General features: G+C 37.9%; 1 protein-coding gene across 8 annotated transcripts in view; it reads left to right on the top strand.

Annotated features, from left to right (window-relative positions):
- Positions 1 to 15,078, top strand: part of ASXL3 (ASXL transcriptional regulator 3) — a 161,155-nt gene that overhangs the window by 94,297 nt on the left and 51,780 nt on the right. For 7 of the 8 annotated variants that reach the window (XM_045006541.1, XM_045006542.1, XM_045006543.1 and 4 more), the window contains 3 exons: positions 5,095 to 5,212; positions 6,130 to 6,249; positions 11,024 to 11,187. In XM_045006541.1, coding sequence (XP_044862476.1) covers positions 5,095 to 5,212; positions 6,130 to 6,249; positions 11,024 to 11,187 — 402 coding nt within the window. Of the gene's footprint in view, positions 1 to 5,094; positions 5,213 to 6,129; positions 6,250 to 8,201; positions 8,257 to 11,023; positions 11,188 to 15,078 lie in introns of those variants that run through there. The other variant, XM_045006547.1, reaches the window with a different exon arrangement.

The raw sequence follows: 15,078 nt of genomic DNA, 5'->3' as shown, positions 1-15,078 counted from the left end.
CACTAGTTCAGTTAAAAGTGGTATGATACATGCTTTATTTAGGGAAAACAGATAGAGAATCTGGCTGAGCATATCCTTTGTGTGTTCTGTGCACCATGGTTGGGGAGTTTGGTTTAAAAGAAAATGGTGATTTGGTTTTTATTTTAATAACAAAACAGCCTGCATGGCTCAGCAGTTCAGACCATGGGGCTGTAAATTGCAGCGCGTACTTGCATGCTGCACTGCACCATGTAGACCCTGCAAGTGCGAACTAACCAGATCACATTAATATAGTCCAGTTTTGTTATTAAAGTAAAAACATATGACACAAGCTGCTTCCCGTGTAGCTTGTTTGCTTTTTGCTAAGTTGGAAGAGAGAGAGTTTTTCTCCATAGAAGATTTTTCAGTTGATCACTGTTAACCACTTAATACTACACAAACCATTTTTTGTTTTGAAACAAACTCTCTTCTTTTTTTAAAGTAAAATTATTAGCGAGTTGATGCACATGCCACCCTTGTCCCAATTCTCATACAAGTCAGAATGGTTATTTAACACAAACATCAGCTCTTTTGTCTTTCCAGTTTCTTTGTGCTGTTGAAAAGCAACAAAAATAGATTTACTTTTGTACTACAATGGTCTATGGAAATTGTAGCTGTGAATGTATGATCAAGCTTCTTATAAAAGAAGTAATGCTGGTTTAACACGCACATGCTGCCGTATGTTGTATTACATTTTACCTCCATGCCATCACTCGTGTACACAATGTCCAGTTAATTTGTATTACAGTAGCATATAGAAGCCTGACCAAGAATGGCACCCCATTGTGCTAGTCACTATACAAACACATTCCAGAAGAAAGCTCTGCCCCAAAGAGCTTGCAGTCTAAATGGACATGACAAAAGGTGGGAATCCAAACAGATACAGAAGTGTCATGCTCAAGGTCATACAGCAGACAAGTGGCAGAGATGAGACTAGAACCCAAGTCTCCTGAGTTCAAGTCTAGTACTCTATGCACTGGACTACATTGCCTCTCAAAATTGTTTACCATTACTCTTACATACATTATTGATCCTGGTCTACAGGTCTAGCATGGAATAAATAAATCCCTTCCATGTATTTGGATCTTACTCTTATATTCTGTAGCCGTTTTCATGATATAGTTTTACATAATACTGTTGTACAAGGTGCTTAGTGTTGCACTTATATATTTATAATTCAACATTTTTAATGTGTGTTAAAAATCTTAAGCATGTAGCAGCCTCATAAGAATGTTGGAAGTATGTTGTAATGCTCACTGTTGTGGTTTTTTTTCGAATCTGTGAAAGAAAGTTTTCAGTGAGATTTTAATTTAATGGAGGAATAGCAGTTATAGTTTTTAAATTTGGCTAGCAGAATAGAGGTAAGCGAAGGGACAAAGACTGAATTTATGGTGATGTGAAATGAATTGGTGATACAGTATAAATCTATCTGTTTCCTCTTTTCCAATTTAGAATCCATGGTCCTGGTGTGGACTCATTATTTATTTTGCATAATAGATTTTCTTCAGCATGTCACAGATCCTGTTTTTCATATGTCAGAACAGAAAAATTCCATAGCCTAATATTTCTGATCCATAATGTGTGAAATTTCAAAGGTTATGTTTCATGATAGAAGTTTCAGAATGTAGACTTGACATTTATAGAACAAAGTAGCAATCCAGGATGATGTTGCCTGATGCAACCAACTGTTACATATCTGTGTTGTTAATAACTGTTTTTTTGACGTTCTGAACATGTCATGCGTTTAATCTCAAATAGAAGTGTTTTTCTATATTCATTCTTTATCTGTGTGCTGCACTGTTTCTTTATGAATTGTAGAGATGTAAAAAAAATAAGTCACACAGATTTCAGAGCAGTGTAAGGTACAAACAAAAAACTTGACCTTTTGCTCTTCTGGGTTTGGAGGGGAATTTACACCATCTTTAGGGTGCATGGTTTTTCTTCTCCCCAGTTACTGTTTGACTTGATATTCCTCCACTAAGGGAGGCTTTTTTCAGTTGTTAGCAGGGAGAACAGCCATTTCCCCACCTAGGTCAGAGAGTCTTTCCAACCTTAAAATCAGTTAAATATAATTGACCTATATTGTAGGAAATACCATGAAACCTCCAGTGCACTGCTGCTCTCTAGTGGGGGCAAAAAAAAAGCAAGCTTTCCTTTGTGACTACTTGATGGAAATCAGTTGGGAATTAGAATTCTACTGTTAGTACAGTGGGCTGTGTATCAAGAAATGTGTGTTCTCTTCTGGACTCTGCCTTTTACAGCCTTTTTAGCCTAATTAATCTTAGGATACAAGATTCTTCTCATATCCTACAGTAGTCTTGTATCCTAAAATTGATAAATCTCAGGCTAGGTATATGACGGTAGAGTCTCCACCTTACAAGAGTATGCACACGCTTCTTTAGTCCAAACTTACTCTTTCTGGAATTTGGTTTTACTGGTTACTAAAATAACAATAAAAACATAAACCTCTGACTGAGATTTCTTCCTAAGCTTGTCTCTTCCTGTGGTTTTCTTGCAAAAACCTCTCAGTGCTAGACCTCAGCTCCCACTACCAAAAGGGCCTTAAATCCAGTGTGGAGCTAACAAGCTCCATCTGCCATGACGAGTCAGCAGGAATTAGCATCCCCAGGAAACAGGGTGGGCTGACAAAAATCCCAGACATTGCCTTACAATAGATATCAATTATTCAGTTGTTTTTTCCATATCTTTGCTTTGTGAGGTTTGAGGAAGGACAGGCATGGGTTGAGTTAGTAGTTAACATTTTTTTCCTTGCTGGAAACCATATTCTTCATTGGTACTTTTGTAACTAACTCAAGTAAAAATACAATGTGCATGTAGCTTCATAGCTTTCATTATCCTAGGGCCCAGTCCTGCACGTATTCACATGTACGGACCCTTATTTCACTTCCTCCAGACGCAAGGAAAGGTCCATGCATGGCAGTAAGTTTCCAGGATCATTCCCATAGTTAGCTGCTTGATTGTTAAATAGAAGACCATGGGTCTCAAAACAATAAATTATGAAAATTTAAATTAAAAATAAATCTAAGTGACGAAGAGAAGCGTACCTTTGTATTCAGTGCCTAGATACGTTGGTTATGGGTTCATTAGAAAATGCTGAAGTTAGATCGAAATAGACTAAAACTTCTTGTGGATGGAGAATGCCCCATCTCTTACTTGCCCAATGAAACTGATGCAAATATGCCTCTGTTGCATTTTCTGTATAATATATAGGAAATATTGGTTGCCATCGGGTGCTGATGACAAGATTGAGGTCCATGGTGGAGGTGAGTGAGTGTGCTCCCAAATGGCTGTGCTCAGTCTTGGTAGGGGGTGGACTCTGTTTGGTCATGGGCACCTGCTCAACTTCACTTTAGGGGTCTCCCCATAGGAGATTGTGGGTTTATAATCTCCTCTCCCTGCAGTTCAATACATATATGAATCTGCTAAGGGAGTTAATAAAGAGAGAATGGTTGTGGTTACATATGTGTGCTGACTGATATCACACAACTTTGCTTCCTTTTCAATTAATCCTTTATTGGCTTTTTTTTTTAATTTACTATCTAAATGATATTGTTATTTGGGTAAGTGACATCTGGGTTTAATTTTAGCCAGGCAATACTATGGATTGAGGGAAGTGTTTTGAGACAGTTTTTGGCACTGTGTACATGCTGGTATGGCTGGTGAGGTGTGAAATTTGGGATTGGTCTTGACTGTTTTGGTTTCTGCTTTCGCTGACCTTTGGGATAGCCTCAGGTGGATCTGAGCAGCTTCTCTCTTTTGTTTGATTTCCAGATGTTTTATTTTGGTTTGGATTGCATAGTGCTTAGATGCCTTTGGATAAGCATCCTATAAATTCATTAATGAAATAGTTTAACTATATTTTTATGTGGCTGAATGTATTTTATAGTGTTTTATTTAAATTAAACAGATAATTGTTTAGGTTTTTGGAATTGTTCTACCTATGTGAAGTATTTTGAGCGTACTACAGATGAATTACAGAATTAACTTCATAAATCAGGCACTGATGTTTAGTATGAATAATCCCTTTAGTCCTTACAAACATGTCCTCTATTTGAGTACCATCTAAAAAACCAAAACACAAATCAGAGAGGGGGAAAAAAAAGAGTGCAATATTAAGACTGCAGAAAATTAGAAGATTAGAGAAGATCAGTATTGAGTCCAGTCCATTCTGACTTGTTCCAAACTTTCAATTCTTGTAAATATCTTAACTGGCAAAAGTTCATATTCATATATTTTTAAGACCTTTAACTCTCACGTCTTTTTCTGTATAAAACAATCTGGCAGATATTCACTGTTTCTAAACTTTTTATATTTTTGTATTACATTATTAACCCCTGTAGTTGATCCATCTATGAAACACAAAGCACTCCCATTTGTAGAGATTTATTCTTGTATCGTTTTTCCCTGGATTTGCCAGAACACCATCATGTTCGTGTTCTGAAGGTTAATGCCCAAAGTCAAGCAGACAGAAGCCAAATGCTGCAAGGTTTCCAAGATTAGGACTGATTCCCTTCACAGAAATAAATGATTCCTGCCATGTTCAGTGATTTTGTGCAGCACTACTCACGGCTGAGTGAGTGCATCAATACTGTAGTCCTTACATGCTGTACATACTGATGACACTCTGTGTTAACTTGATTGACTGAGCAGTATACTGGAGAGGATGCACCTGCAAGAGATGTGCAGACACACACATTTTTATTCTGGTTTCAAAACATTTATTTTACATTTATTTTATTTGGATGTCTTAGTTTCAAATTCCATGGGTTATCATGTTGTGCTGCTAAGGTAGAGCAAACGGTTATATGCTTCTTTGTTGTCAAAACTGTATTGGAAAATGATCTAAGGTGCATCTTCTTTATCTCTAAACCAAAAGCCTGATTTTATGCTTTTAAAAGAAAATGACATAAAGGGGACTAGTGTGAAGGCTGAAAAATCAGTAACTATGTAAAGTAGTTATCTTAGGAGGTTCAGTTTAATGATAGGCAAATGTCTCATGTAATCCACTTAAAAGCAGTATTTTTGTTGCATTTTTATGTTTTGTTATTTTTATAGGCTTTAAGACAACAGCAGAAAAGAAGAAATGGAGTCTCAATGATGGTAAACAAGACTGTTCCTCGTGTTGTTTTGACACCATTAAAGGTGTCTGATGAGCAGTCGGATTCACCTTCAGGTAAATAGCTAAAGGACTGCGTGAAATATCAGTTCTAGTCACAAAGCCTTCCTCTGAATGAATTTGTAGCATACAAAATTTAGAATTGCTGCAAATAATAATATTTCCACATAGTAGATTTGTTTAACTTATTTATTTTCTTACCAAATCTAGTGAGTCAAAGATGTTTTTTTCTTTCTTTTATTATTAAAGAACTGAAAGTATATAATAAACTGACAATTGATAGCAGCAGCAGCTTTAAGGGAATGCAAAGTAATATTTCTGTTTGGCTGTGGAACTCTAATGGAAGACCACATGCTGGCATTCAACGCCATCAAAAAACAGCTCCTCTGTGAGTGTGAATTTGTGTCTCAGTTCTCCATTGCAATACCAGAGATCTTTGCATTAGCTTTTTTGTTCTGGCAACATTCTTATCATCCCGGTGCAACCCTGACCTTTAGTTCTGGTTGTTAGCTGCTTCATTTTAAAAGGATCCTACAGAGATGTACATCCACATTTATAACAGATCGATGATTGTATTTTCCAGGTACGCCTCTTTTGTAAAAGTTACTTTGCAAAGAAATGTTTTTTTTCTCCTTTGATTGCTTTATTACTCCATAATATGGAGCTTAATTATTTTTCAAGATATTTCTTGAGTATCATAGCAGAGCTCTATTTATAGTGGATTAGTGAACATCTTGATTGACTGCAGTGTTCAGCAAATTTTAGTTTTCATGACTTACTTGATTTATTGAACTTTTCCTTCCATTTCCTCCAGTGCTCGGGAATCAAATTGTGGCCAAAAAGGTATATTACCTTTCAGCAAGTATCAGATAAAGTAGATGTTGCTCTTGATTTAAAAAAAACCCTATTTTTGTTTTGAAGGAGGAAGAAAGTGCATCCCTGTAATTTTTTATTTATTTATTTTTATTTTTAAGGATCTGAATCTAAAAATGGTGAAGCAGACAGTTCTGATAAAGAAATGAAACATGGGCAAAAATCTCCAACTGGAAAACAAACAAGTCAGCACTTAAAGAGATTAAAAAAGTCTGGTTTAGGTGAGTAGGACCTGGGATGTCTAAAGTATTTTATTTGTTACTATAATACTGAACTTTTTATAAACCATGTAATCTCCCTTTAGAGAGTTCCTTTTTGTCACTGTAATATGCTGATGCTGTTATCAATGCAAAAGCAGACTCTTCCCTAGTAGCATACCTCCTTTGATGGCTACCTCATCCCTGTGAACGCCGCAGGGTTGCCTTTATATAGGAATCTTTTTCCTAGCATGCCTTTCTGCAACTGGCCTTTTAAATTTGACAGTGCCAAGTAGTTGCAGCCCAAAGAGGCCATTTTGTAACTAGCTACTGCTTGCTACATTACCCTTTTTACTAGCTGGAAAGTACTCTCATCTCCTGTTATGTTTCTCACAATCTTCTCTTTCTTATTCCCAAAGAGAATGGCACATTCTTACTACTTGTCAGGAGAAAACCTGTTAATTGAATAACATTTTCATATTCCATCCCATAATGAGACACGATACCCTCATTTTTATGTTGATTTTAGGACTCATGCATTATTTTGAAGCTATATGGCTGTAGTGCTGAATACCAAATATTTTTCATATTCAATTTAGTGGATGATGATCTCTAATTAATGTAAAATCTGGTCCTAAGAGGAGATAAAGTAACTTTTCAAAAGCTAGATCTTCCTATTCTGTTGTGGAGGGTTTCTGTTCTCTGGAGAACAGTTTTCTGTTCACATACAGAATAGGGCGTTCCATTTCTTCAAATTCTTGGCTCAGCTCTGCTCCCATTCCCAGTTTAGAAGCATCTGTTTGCAAAAATTTTTTTTTTTTCAAAGACTGGGCTATGTAAAATGGGGCAATAACATAATTGTTTCTTTATCTCCACAAAGGATTGTTCACATTCAGCAGTCTGTTGAGTCCTTTTGACAGGTATTTGGTGAGATCTGTTAGTGAAACAACCATCTCAGAAATTAGGAATAAACTTTCTGTAGTAGCTGGCTAACTTTTTAAAGGAGTTAAGTTTTCCTTTAGTGGTAAGAACTTTGGTCTCCTTTAGTGTCCTGACTTTGTCTTGTTTTAGTTTTATGAATCCATTTTCTGAAAGAGAGGAAAAAAAAAAAAAAAACCCACAAGATATTTTATTTCTTTGTTTGCTAAACAACATGTCTTCAGATCGATTGCTACAAGTAATTCTTAGGCTACGTCTACACTACCGCGGTAAGTTGACCTATGCAACACAACTCCAGCTATGTGAATAACATAGCTGGAGTTGATTTACCTTAGCTCGAGTTATCGCGGGGTCTACACCGTGGGGGGTTGATGGGAGAAACTCTCCCGTTGACTTACCTTACTCTTCTCATCGGGAGTAGAGTACAGGGGTCGACTGGAGAGCGATCTGCTGTCGATTTGGCGGGTCTTCACTAGACCTGCTAAATTGACCGCTGGTGGATTGATCTCAGAGCGTTGATCCTGGCTGTAGTGTAGATGTACCTTAGACTGCTGCTCATAGGTGTACCAGATAGTTCACTCAAGTCTTGCTAAATAACAGCCCATCATCGAGTTATGTGACTCAGTTTCATACATTGTCTTTCAGCAGACTATCCATCAATCTTTAAAAAGTGGCTGGTGGGCCATATAGACCAAATAGCATTGTTGTTAAATAAAAAAAATCCCTAGGATGTTGGAACTTCTGTTTTACAATGCTGGGCTTAGAGGGATCTTGCAGTATTTTTTGTCTAGATGTACAGTTAAGAGAGATTTTTCCACATCCATTTTCTCCGGTATTTTGTCAACTCCTGGCATTGGATAGTTATCAAATGTAGAGATAGCATTAATTTTTCTGAAATCTATACAGAACCTAATTCCCCTGTCTTTTGGGGGCACGGTAACCACTGGGGAATGCCATGGGCTTCTGGAGGTTTCAGGAACCTTTAATTTGAGCATGTTTTCTTTTTCTTCCTCTGCCAAAGGTTTCATCCATTCAGATATACGCTTGAATCTTTGTCTTATGGGTTTATGGCCCTCGATATCTATTGTGTGAGTAAGTATCAGTGTGTTCTGGGGTTCTAGTAAAATAATTGCTATATGCCTTTAAGAGTAGGTCCAAATCCCAATGCTATGCCTGGTTCAATTCCAGACATTGCTTAACTATCTCAATTCCCAGAGACTCTCCCAATCTCCCATATTTCTTCTATTGCACTCTCTGATTTACTTGTGGTATGCCCTGGAAGAAAACCCTTTTGACTACTTCGGGGTTCAGTCCACCCCTTTGAATAAATTCATAGAATATATTTTTGCCCTTGTTTACCAGCTGTGGTAATTGCATAATATATAGGACTTATCAGTCTCATGACTACATGGTCCTTGCCATTTTGCTACTAATTTAGTCTCACTGCTGTGGAGCAGAAGGAAAACTTTTTCACCTGGTTTATATTTAATTCCCACGCCCCTGTTATCATACCATGTCTTCTGGTTTACTGGGACTTGTGTTAGATTCTCCTTTGCCAGCTCAATAAACTGAGTGAGTTTCTCTCATCTTTGGGGTGTATTCTATAATTGCAGGGCTCTATTTTTTATCTGACCTCAGTTTCCAGTTCTCTGATAACTATGGGTCCCCTAGATTGATGGTCATAAAATAATTCGAAAGGTTGTTGCCCAAGGTACCTCTCTATAAGCAAAGAAGAGAGATATCATCTCATCTCAATGTTTGGCATCCTCCTGAACACATTTTTAAGCATGTCTTTTTCAAGGTTTCTACTAAGAATATTCTACCGGCACTTTATTCTGGGGACGATATGTTGTGTTGTTAAAGCAATTATTCCTATTAATTCATAAGGTCTCTGCAGTACTACAGAATTGAAGTTGATAGCAGGGTGAAGGCGCCAACACAACATGTGTATACCCCAGATCTGTGAAGATGAAACCTTATTTTTCTATAGCTTCTTGGGCTATTTGCAATTTCAAGACATCACACCCTCTGTCCACCTCAGAAACTTTCATTCTAGAGGAGATACTATGGTAGCAACTCTGCAGTATAAAACTCATTTTTAGTCTTAGGAGCACCTTTTCCCTTTCCATGAGGTTTTTCCATCGAAGGGGAAGATATTAGCAGGGGAGAATAATTTTTCTCCAATTTGCACCTAAAACATGAAGACAGATGCATCCTACATTAGTAAAAGAACGGAATGTAAACATACGTTTAAATCATATACATCATACTTACTCATATTACACTTGGGAATTATGTTTTTTCTGCATGTATAGTTAGTGGGTGGAACAGATGGTGAAGACAATTTAATGTGATACACTCATTAAAATGAGTACTTCTTCCACATGATTGTCCTTCATAACGGGGGATTCAATGGTTTTAATGGAGTTTTTGCTGTATTGAAATGCAGGATGTTCAAAGCATATGTTGTATAAGGTTACACTATGCTAAAGACAAACTAACCCTTATCTCATTCAGTCAGTATTGCTTGTTGAAAAGTAACAAGAAATTGCAAGAAATTTATGGGAGGCTTTGAGTTTCTCTATTCATTCAAAGGGGGAAACTATTGAACTTGCAAATTGGCTGCGAACTTTTTCCTTTCCATGAGGTTCTGAACACTATTATAGCTTTCAGCAGAGACCAAATAGTAAGGCTCTTAAGAAATTCAGAAAAATTAAATTGTAGTACTTGTATTCATATTACTCTTCATACTGAGTGACATTCAACAAGTCTCTTAAGGTCTCTTTGCCCAAGTTTCCCGATCTGTAAAATAGGGATATCAACCCTCCTTTACAAAACACTTGGAGATCCTCAGATGAAAGGCCCTGTATAAGTGCTGAGTATTCTCATTATTAACAACAATGACAAAAAAATTCCAGGGGACTCCCTTGGAATTCGGGCATGACTCACCTTGTTGCTTGGGTGTGATCTTGCTGAAACATTCCTTTGCAGGGCCTTTTGAAATATTAAAAGTCCAAGCAAACAAGAATCTCAGGTGATTGGCCTCAGCAGTTTCTGTCTTGCACACTTCTACTGAACCTTCTGGGTACAAATCTATTCTTTTTTAATCTCACCTGGAACTTGCATGTTCTTTTGGACGTGCTGGGACTGGTCAGCTAATTAATTTAATGAGTCGTCTTATCCCATTTGACAGATTCTTAGTGGGTTAGTCTGCAGTTGCAGTATGCTATTTACATCTTTTTGATTTTATGAAAATTCAGAAAAATATTAATTGATTTGCACAAAATTAATATATCACTCATAAATTAGACAGTCTCTCTGTGATCACATGTCTCAAGTTGTGATAATGCACTGAGGGTTTTTTAAGAGCAAATAAAAATACAGAAGAGTGGTAATACATAGAAAAAGCAAATGAATAGGATAGGTGGACAACAATGTACTGCAGGTGCAGGAGCACAAATAAAAACTTCACTCTGTGTAATAAAGTTTCACCCACTTGGGCCTCTTCAGGCAGCCACATATGTTCTAACAAACATTCAGTCTTGTGTGAGCTAATTTTGCTTAGCAGTAGATGCTTAAAAATATGTTGGTGATATCCTGACTTATAGTTCAAAAAAGAGAATATTGGTCATGGTGTAGAGTGGAACATGGATGCTGTGAAAGGTGAGGAAGTGAACATTGGGATGTATAAAAGGAAGCTCATAGAATCCAGGAGAAAGCTGTATTTCCCCTTCACAAAGCTCTGTCTTATTGGAGTGCAGTATACTATATAAAATATAAATAACTTTTGAGAAAAAGTATTGTTCCTGTTCCCTCTGTTATCTGTTGTAAAGGTAAATGTGTTGTTTGTTTACTCCAGGACATTTGAAATGGACCAAAGCTGAGGATATTGACATAGAAACACCAGGATCTATTCTAGTGAACACTAACCTGAGGGCTTTAATAAACAAACACACCTTTGCTTCCTTACCTCAGCATTTTCAACAATACCTCCTGCTTTTGCTTCCAGAAGTAGACAGGCAGGTAAGTAGAAACATAAAACATTTGCTTCCTTACTAATAAAACTTTTTGTGTTTTGGAATATTTACAAAGTCTGACTTGATTCCACTCAAAATCATTATAGAATGAAACTTGTAAAATAATTGTTTTTTCTTAGCTATTCTACATCAGCAAGTTTTAATTAACATTCACTTGTATCCAGATCATGTCCTGCCTCCCTGCTGCCTCCATTTCTATGACCTCCCTGAAACCCAAGGCACTCAATTACAACCTGTCCAAAATGCAGCCGGTCAGATCACCTTCTTAACCAGTTGAATCCCTTTACTGGCTCCCCTTTGCCTTCTATAGCAGGCTTAAACTTCTTGTCTTTCAAGGACCCACACAATCTCACCCCACATGTCTTTTTTTGCTGTGTTCCCCTCAGCCTCTGCACTCTGCCAACATCATCAGGCTCAATGCTTAATTTGTTACCTTCTCTCACTCCATGCCTTCTTCCACACTTCAGTCTATTTTGGAACAGATTCTCAGTTCCAGTGCATGAGGCCTCCTCCCATCTCATTCATATCCCTATTAAAATACTCACTTCTTTCATGAGCCCCACCAGTGCTCACTTCATCTAGTCATACACCTGCTCCACTGGAGATAATGGGAATTGGCATGGGAAGAGAAGATACATTTTTCAAGTTATTAGTTCGGGTTTCCCAACGTGTGTTGTCCTTTCTGTATCTGTCCTTTAGACTGTAAGCTCCTTAGGGCAGGGGAGCCTTTCTGTATCTTAGAACAATAGTAATGTAGGCTACACTTGCCTAATTTAAACGAATGTATAGTCTCATTGACTTCAATGGGACTACGCATCTACTTACAGTTAGTTACATGCTTAAATACTTTGCTGAATCAGGACTTTGCGTTGTAACTCACTGACTATTTGCATACATTTCCTCTCTGTTCTCAGTCCACAAAGGATTTGAGTCTGTTACAGCCCCAGCTACAGAGTCCGACTCTTAGATCAAACTGTTGTGACTCATGGCTTTCGCTCTTGAGGTTCTTGGCTCATTCTTCAGTTTTTGTGAAGATGGCAGATGCCACAAAAACACAACAGAAAGATAGCGAGAACAATATAAGCAATTGATTGACTCAACATCTTAACAAATTATATACTATATTTTAAGGATTCTTCAAACTATATGCTTTGTCAACAGGGACTATTTTAAGTTGAACATTAAAAGCCAGATCTGCATCAGAAGTTATGTAGAATTATTTATTCTCATTCTCCTCAGATGCACTTAAAATTGCTATCAACAAAATTAAAAAGGGCAGTTTTTCATGAGGCAGAAAACCAGTTAGATTTAAATTTGCGATGCAGTTAAAATTTTATTGATAGCTTTCAGTTATCTAACAGCCTTCAGTTAGTGATTCAGAAGAGATAAGATTGTTAGATATGATCCTATTTCCTATCCAATCCAGTCTGAGCTAAACATTCACACTTCAATTTGTAAAACTACTGGCATTATTTACAAGCCTCCTAACGTAAAGATTATAAAAAGATAGGGACCACAGTACTGAGTTACTGCCTTACCTTCATTTAAGATAATGTATTCAATAAAAACTGCACTCATGCTCAGTACCATGGAAAATTGATTTTTTTTTAGGTTTGCATGATTTTTGGTATGAAAAACAAGAATGTTTGTTGAACTAGGCCCTAAATTACTAAGAATTTTTTCAAAAACATTTCCTTCTCATTCTTGTTTCAATAAACTTTGATATAATACATACGAGTGCAACAGGCACAGTACCACAAAACTAACCTCAACTCCGTGGCCAAGAAAAGTAGTTACTAAAAGAATACACCATCAGCCTCATACTCTTACAGCAATATTTTTTCTTTAGTCTCATGTTTTCCCTATGCCTCTTTCTGTCTTTCATGTGTCTGAACAGAAACTCAGGCTCTTTTTTTTTTATATGCGTTTGGAAAGCCAGCATGGGGCACATGTTTGGGAATAGTGGGCAGATTTGGTGGCTGGAAGAATGATCATTTCAGGGTTTCTTGTCTCTTGGAGGATGGAAGTTCTGGGGGCCTGTCCCTGACCTTTACTTTACAGAGGTTGTAATACCACATGTGGGTGTTTCCTGATGTGACATCTGAAAAGGTGCCCCATAAGGCATCCTCCTGGCTGCGAACAGGAGTGGACTGATCAAAGTAATGACACTCTCTCACCTCTGCCTGTTTGGGGTGAGTGCTGGTCATTGATACACCTCCCAGAGGCGGGAAGGAGTGAGACGCAGGGCCTGTCAGGTTTCTGATTTCCTAATCTCTCCCACTGAGGCAGGCTGGACTTCTCTTGGCAGGCTCTTTTCCACTCCCGGTAGCAGCATGGCTTTTCTGAGCTGAGCTCTCTGTGTTTTCACAGGCCACGCTCTTGTCTCAGTCTCCTCCAACCCCAGAACCAGGAAGGGTATGTCTGTACTTCAAGCTGAATGTGTATGAGTATAGCCATTACACTTCCATTTTTAGTGTGCTATCTCAGTCACAGCTAGTGTGGGTGCATCTTCTCAAATCACCGCTTACCCTCTAGCTCGAAGTGTGTACATACTCAGTGAATACCAGGGAAGATATTCCTTTATCCCACCTTCCGCCCGGGACCGAGAGGGGAAAGGATTTTGAGGGGCCTAAACAGACATAGTCTGAGGGTGTCCATGTGTCATTGTTTCAGAGGGCCACCTGCTACCAGGAGCAGAAAAGCTAGAGTGACCCTGCCTTTCTCTGCAGGGGAAGTGGGAAATTGGAGCCCTGGTAGCCACTTGAGCAGTATCTCTTGCTGCCCTCATATACACCTGATTTCACCAGTCTCTCTTGGAAGCTTTGTTATTTGGGGGTAGGAAAGCTTTAAATGCCCAGTGACCACGTCAGCCAAGCAAATGCCTGCCCATTCCCTGCCCGTCTCTGGGAACACCTGTACACTTACTTGCTAATGCTGGAGAAATCCAAACTCCACAGATATTTTTTCCACAACTTTTTGTCTCATGATTTCTACATGCAATTAAATTTTTCCCATCCTTATACTATTGTGCAATCAATAGTTGGCTGGTGTCGTCCTCCCTAGAGATGGCTGCATTTCAGCAGTGCTATATGGATATGCTATATGAAGTGCTGTGATGAAAGATGCTATGTAAATGCAATATATCAATACTATTTGTCTTCATGTATGGTGATCAATGAAATATAGTGTTGAGTAAGTGCAGGCTCAATTACACTTTATTACTGTTCCAGACAGAAACTATATGATGAATGGTCAATTGTCATTTCTGTCACAAACACCATTTTTCTAAGTTATATAACTCCACCTTCTTAAATGGCATTGGGCTGAAACTTGTCATGCATTTATACAAACATTTTTAGCAACCATTACTTAAGTTAGTAGCCTTTTTTAGTTAAGCAAGCCCCCCCCCAACTAACTCAAGATTTAATTGTGTTTAATAGTTCAAAAAAGGCTTAGAACCAAATCCTGCACTTTAGAATAGATGTTCTCAATATGGGGATGAGCTGGTGTTGAGGAGTCACAACCACCCCACCCTTCCCATGTTGCTAAATTGGAGCAGAGGCTAAGGGGTGGGGTCCCTGCATGGAAAAGGTTGGACACTATCACGCTTTTGTTGTGTGTGTTCTTTCCTATTCTCACTGGAATTTTGCCTGAGTACTGTATGATTGTTCCCTACATTTTAAAATCATCATCTTCTTAACATCCAGAATGTTTGTTAGAACAGTATCTATGCGTGAATGCCATCTGCTATTCACAACTTATATGTTTGAACAGTTCCAAGTTACATGTTGATTAGGTTCTATTTCAGCAGTAAAGATGCTCATGCAGCATTCTTTGTGTTCAAAATATCATGAAAATAATTTGGAACTAGAGCTGG

The sequence above is a fragment of the Mauremys mutica genome, chromosome 2, assembly GCF_020497125.1.
Source record: "Mauremys mutica isolate MM-2020 ecotype Southern chromosome 2, ASM2049712v1, whole genome shotgun sequence".
NCBI classification, from domain to species: Eukaryota; Metazoa; Chordata; order Testudines; family Geoemydidae; genus Mauremys; species Mauremys mutica.
The sequence above is the reverse complement of the archived record's forward strand: the minus strand, read 5'-3'. Positions and strand labels throughout refer to the sequence as shown.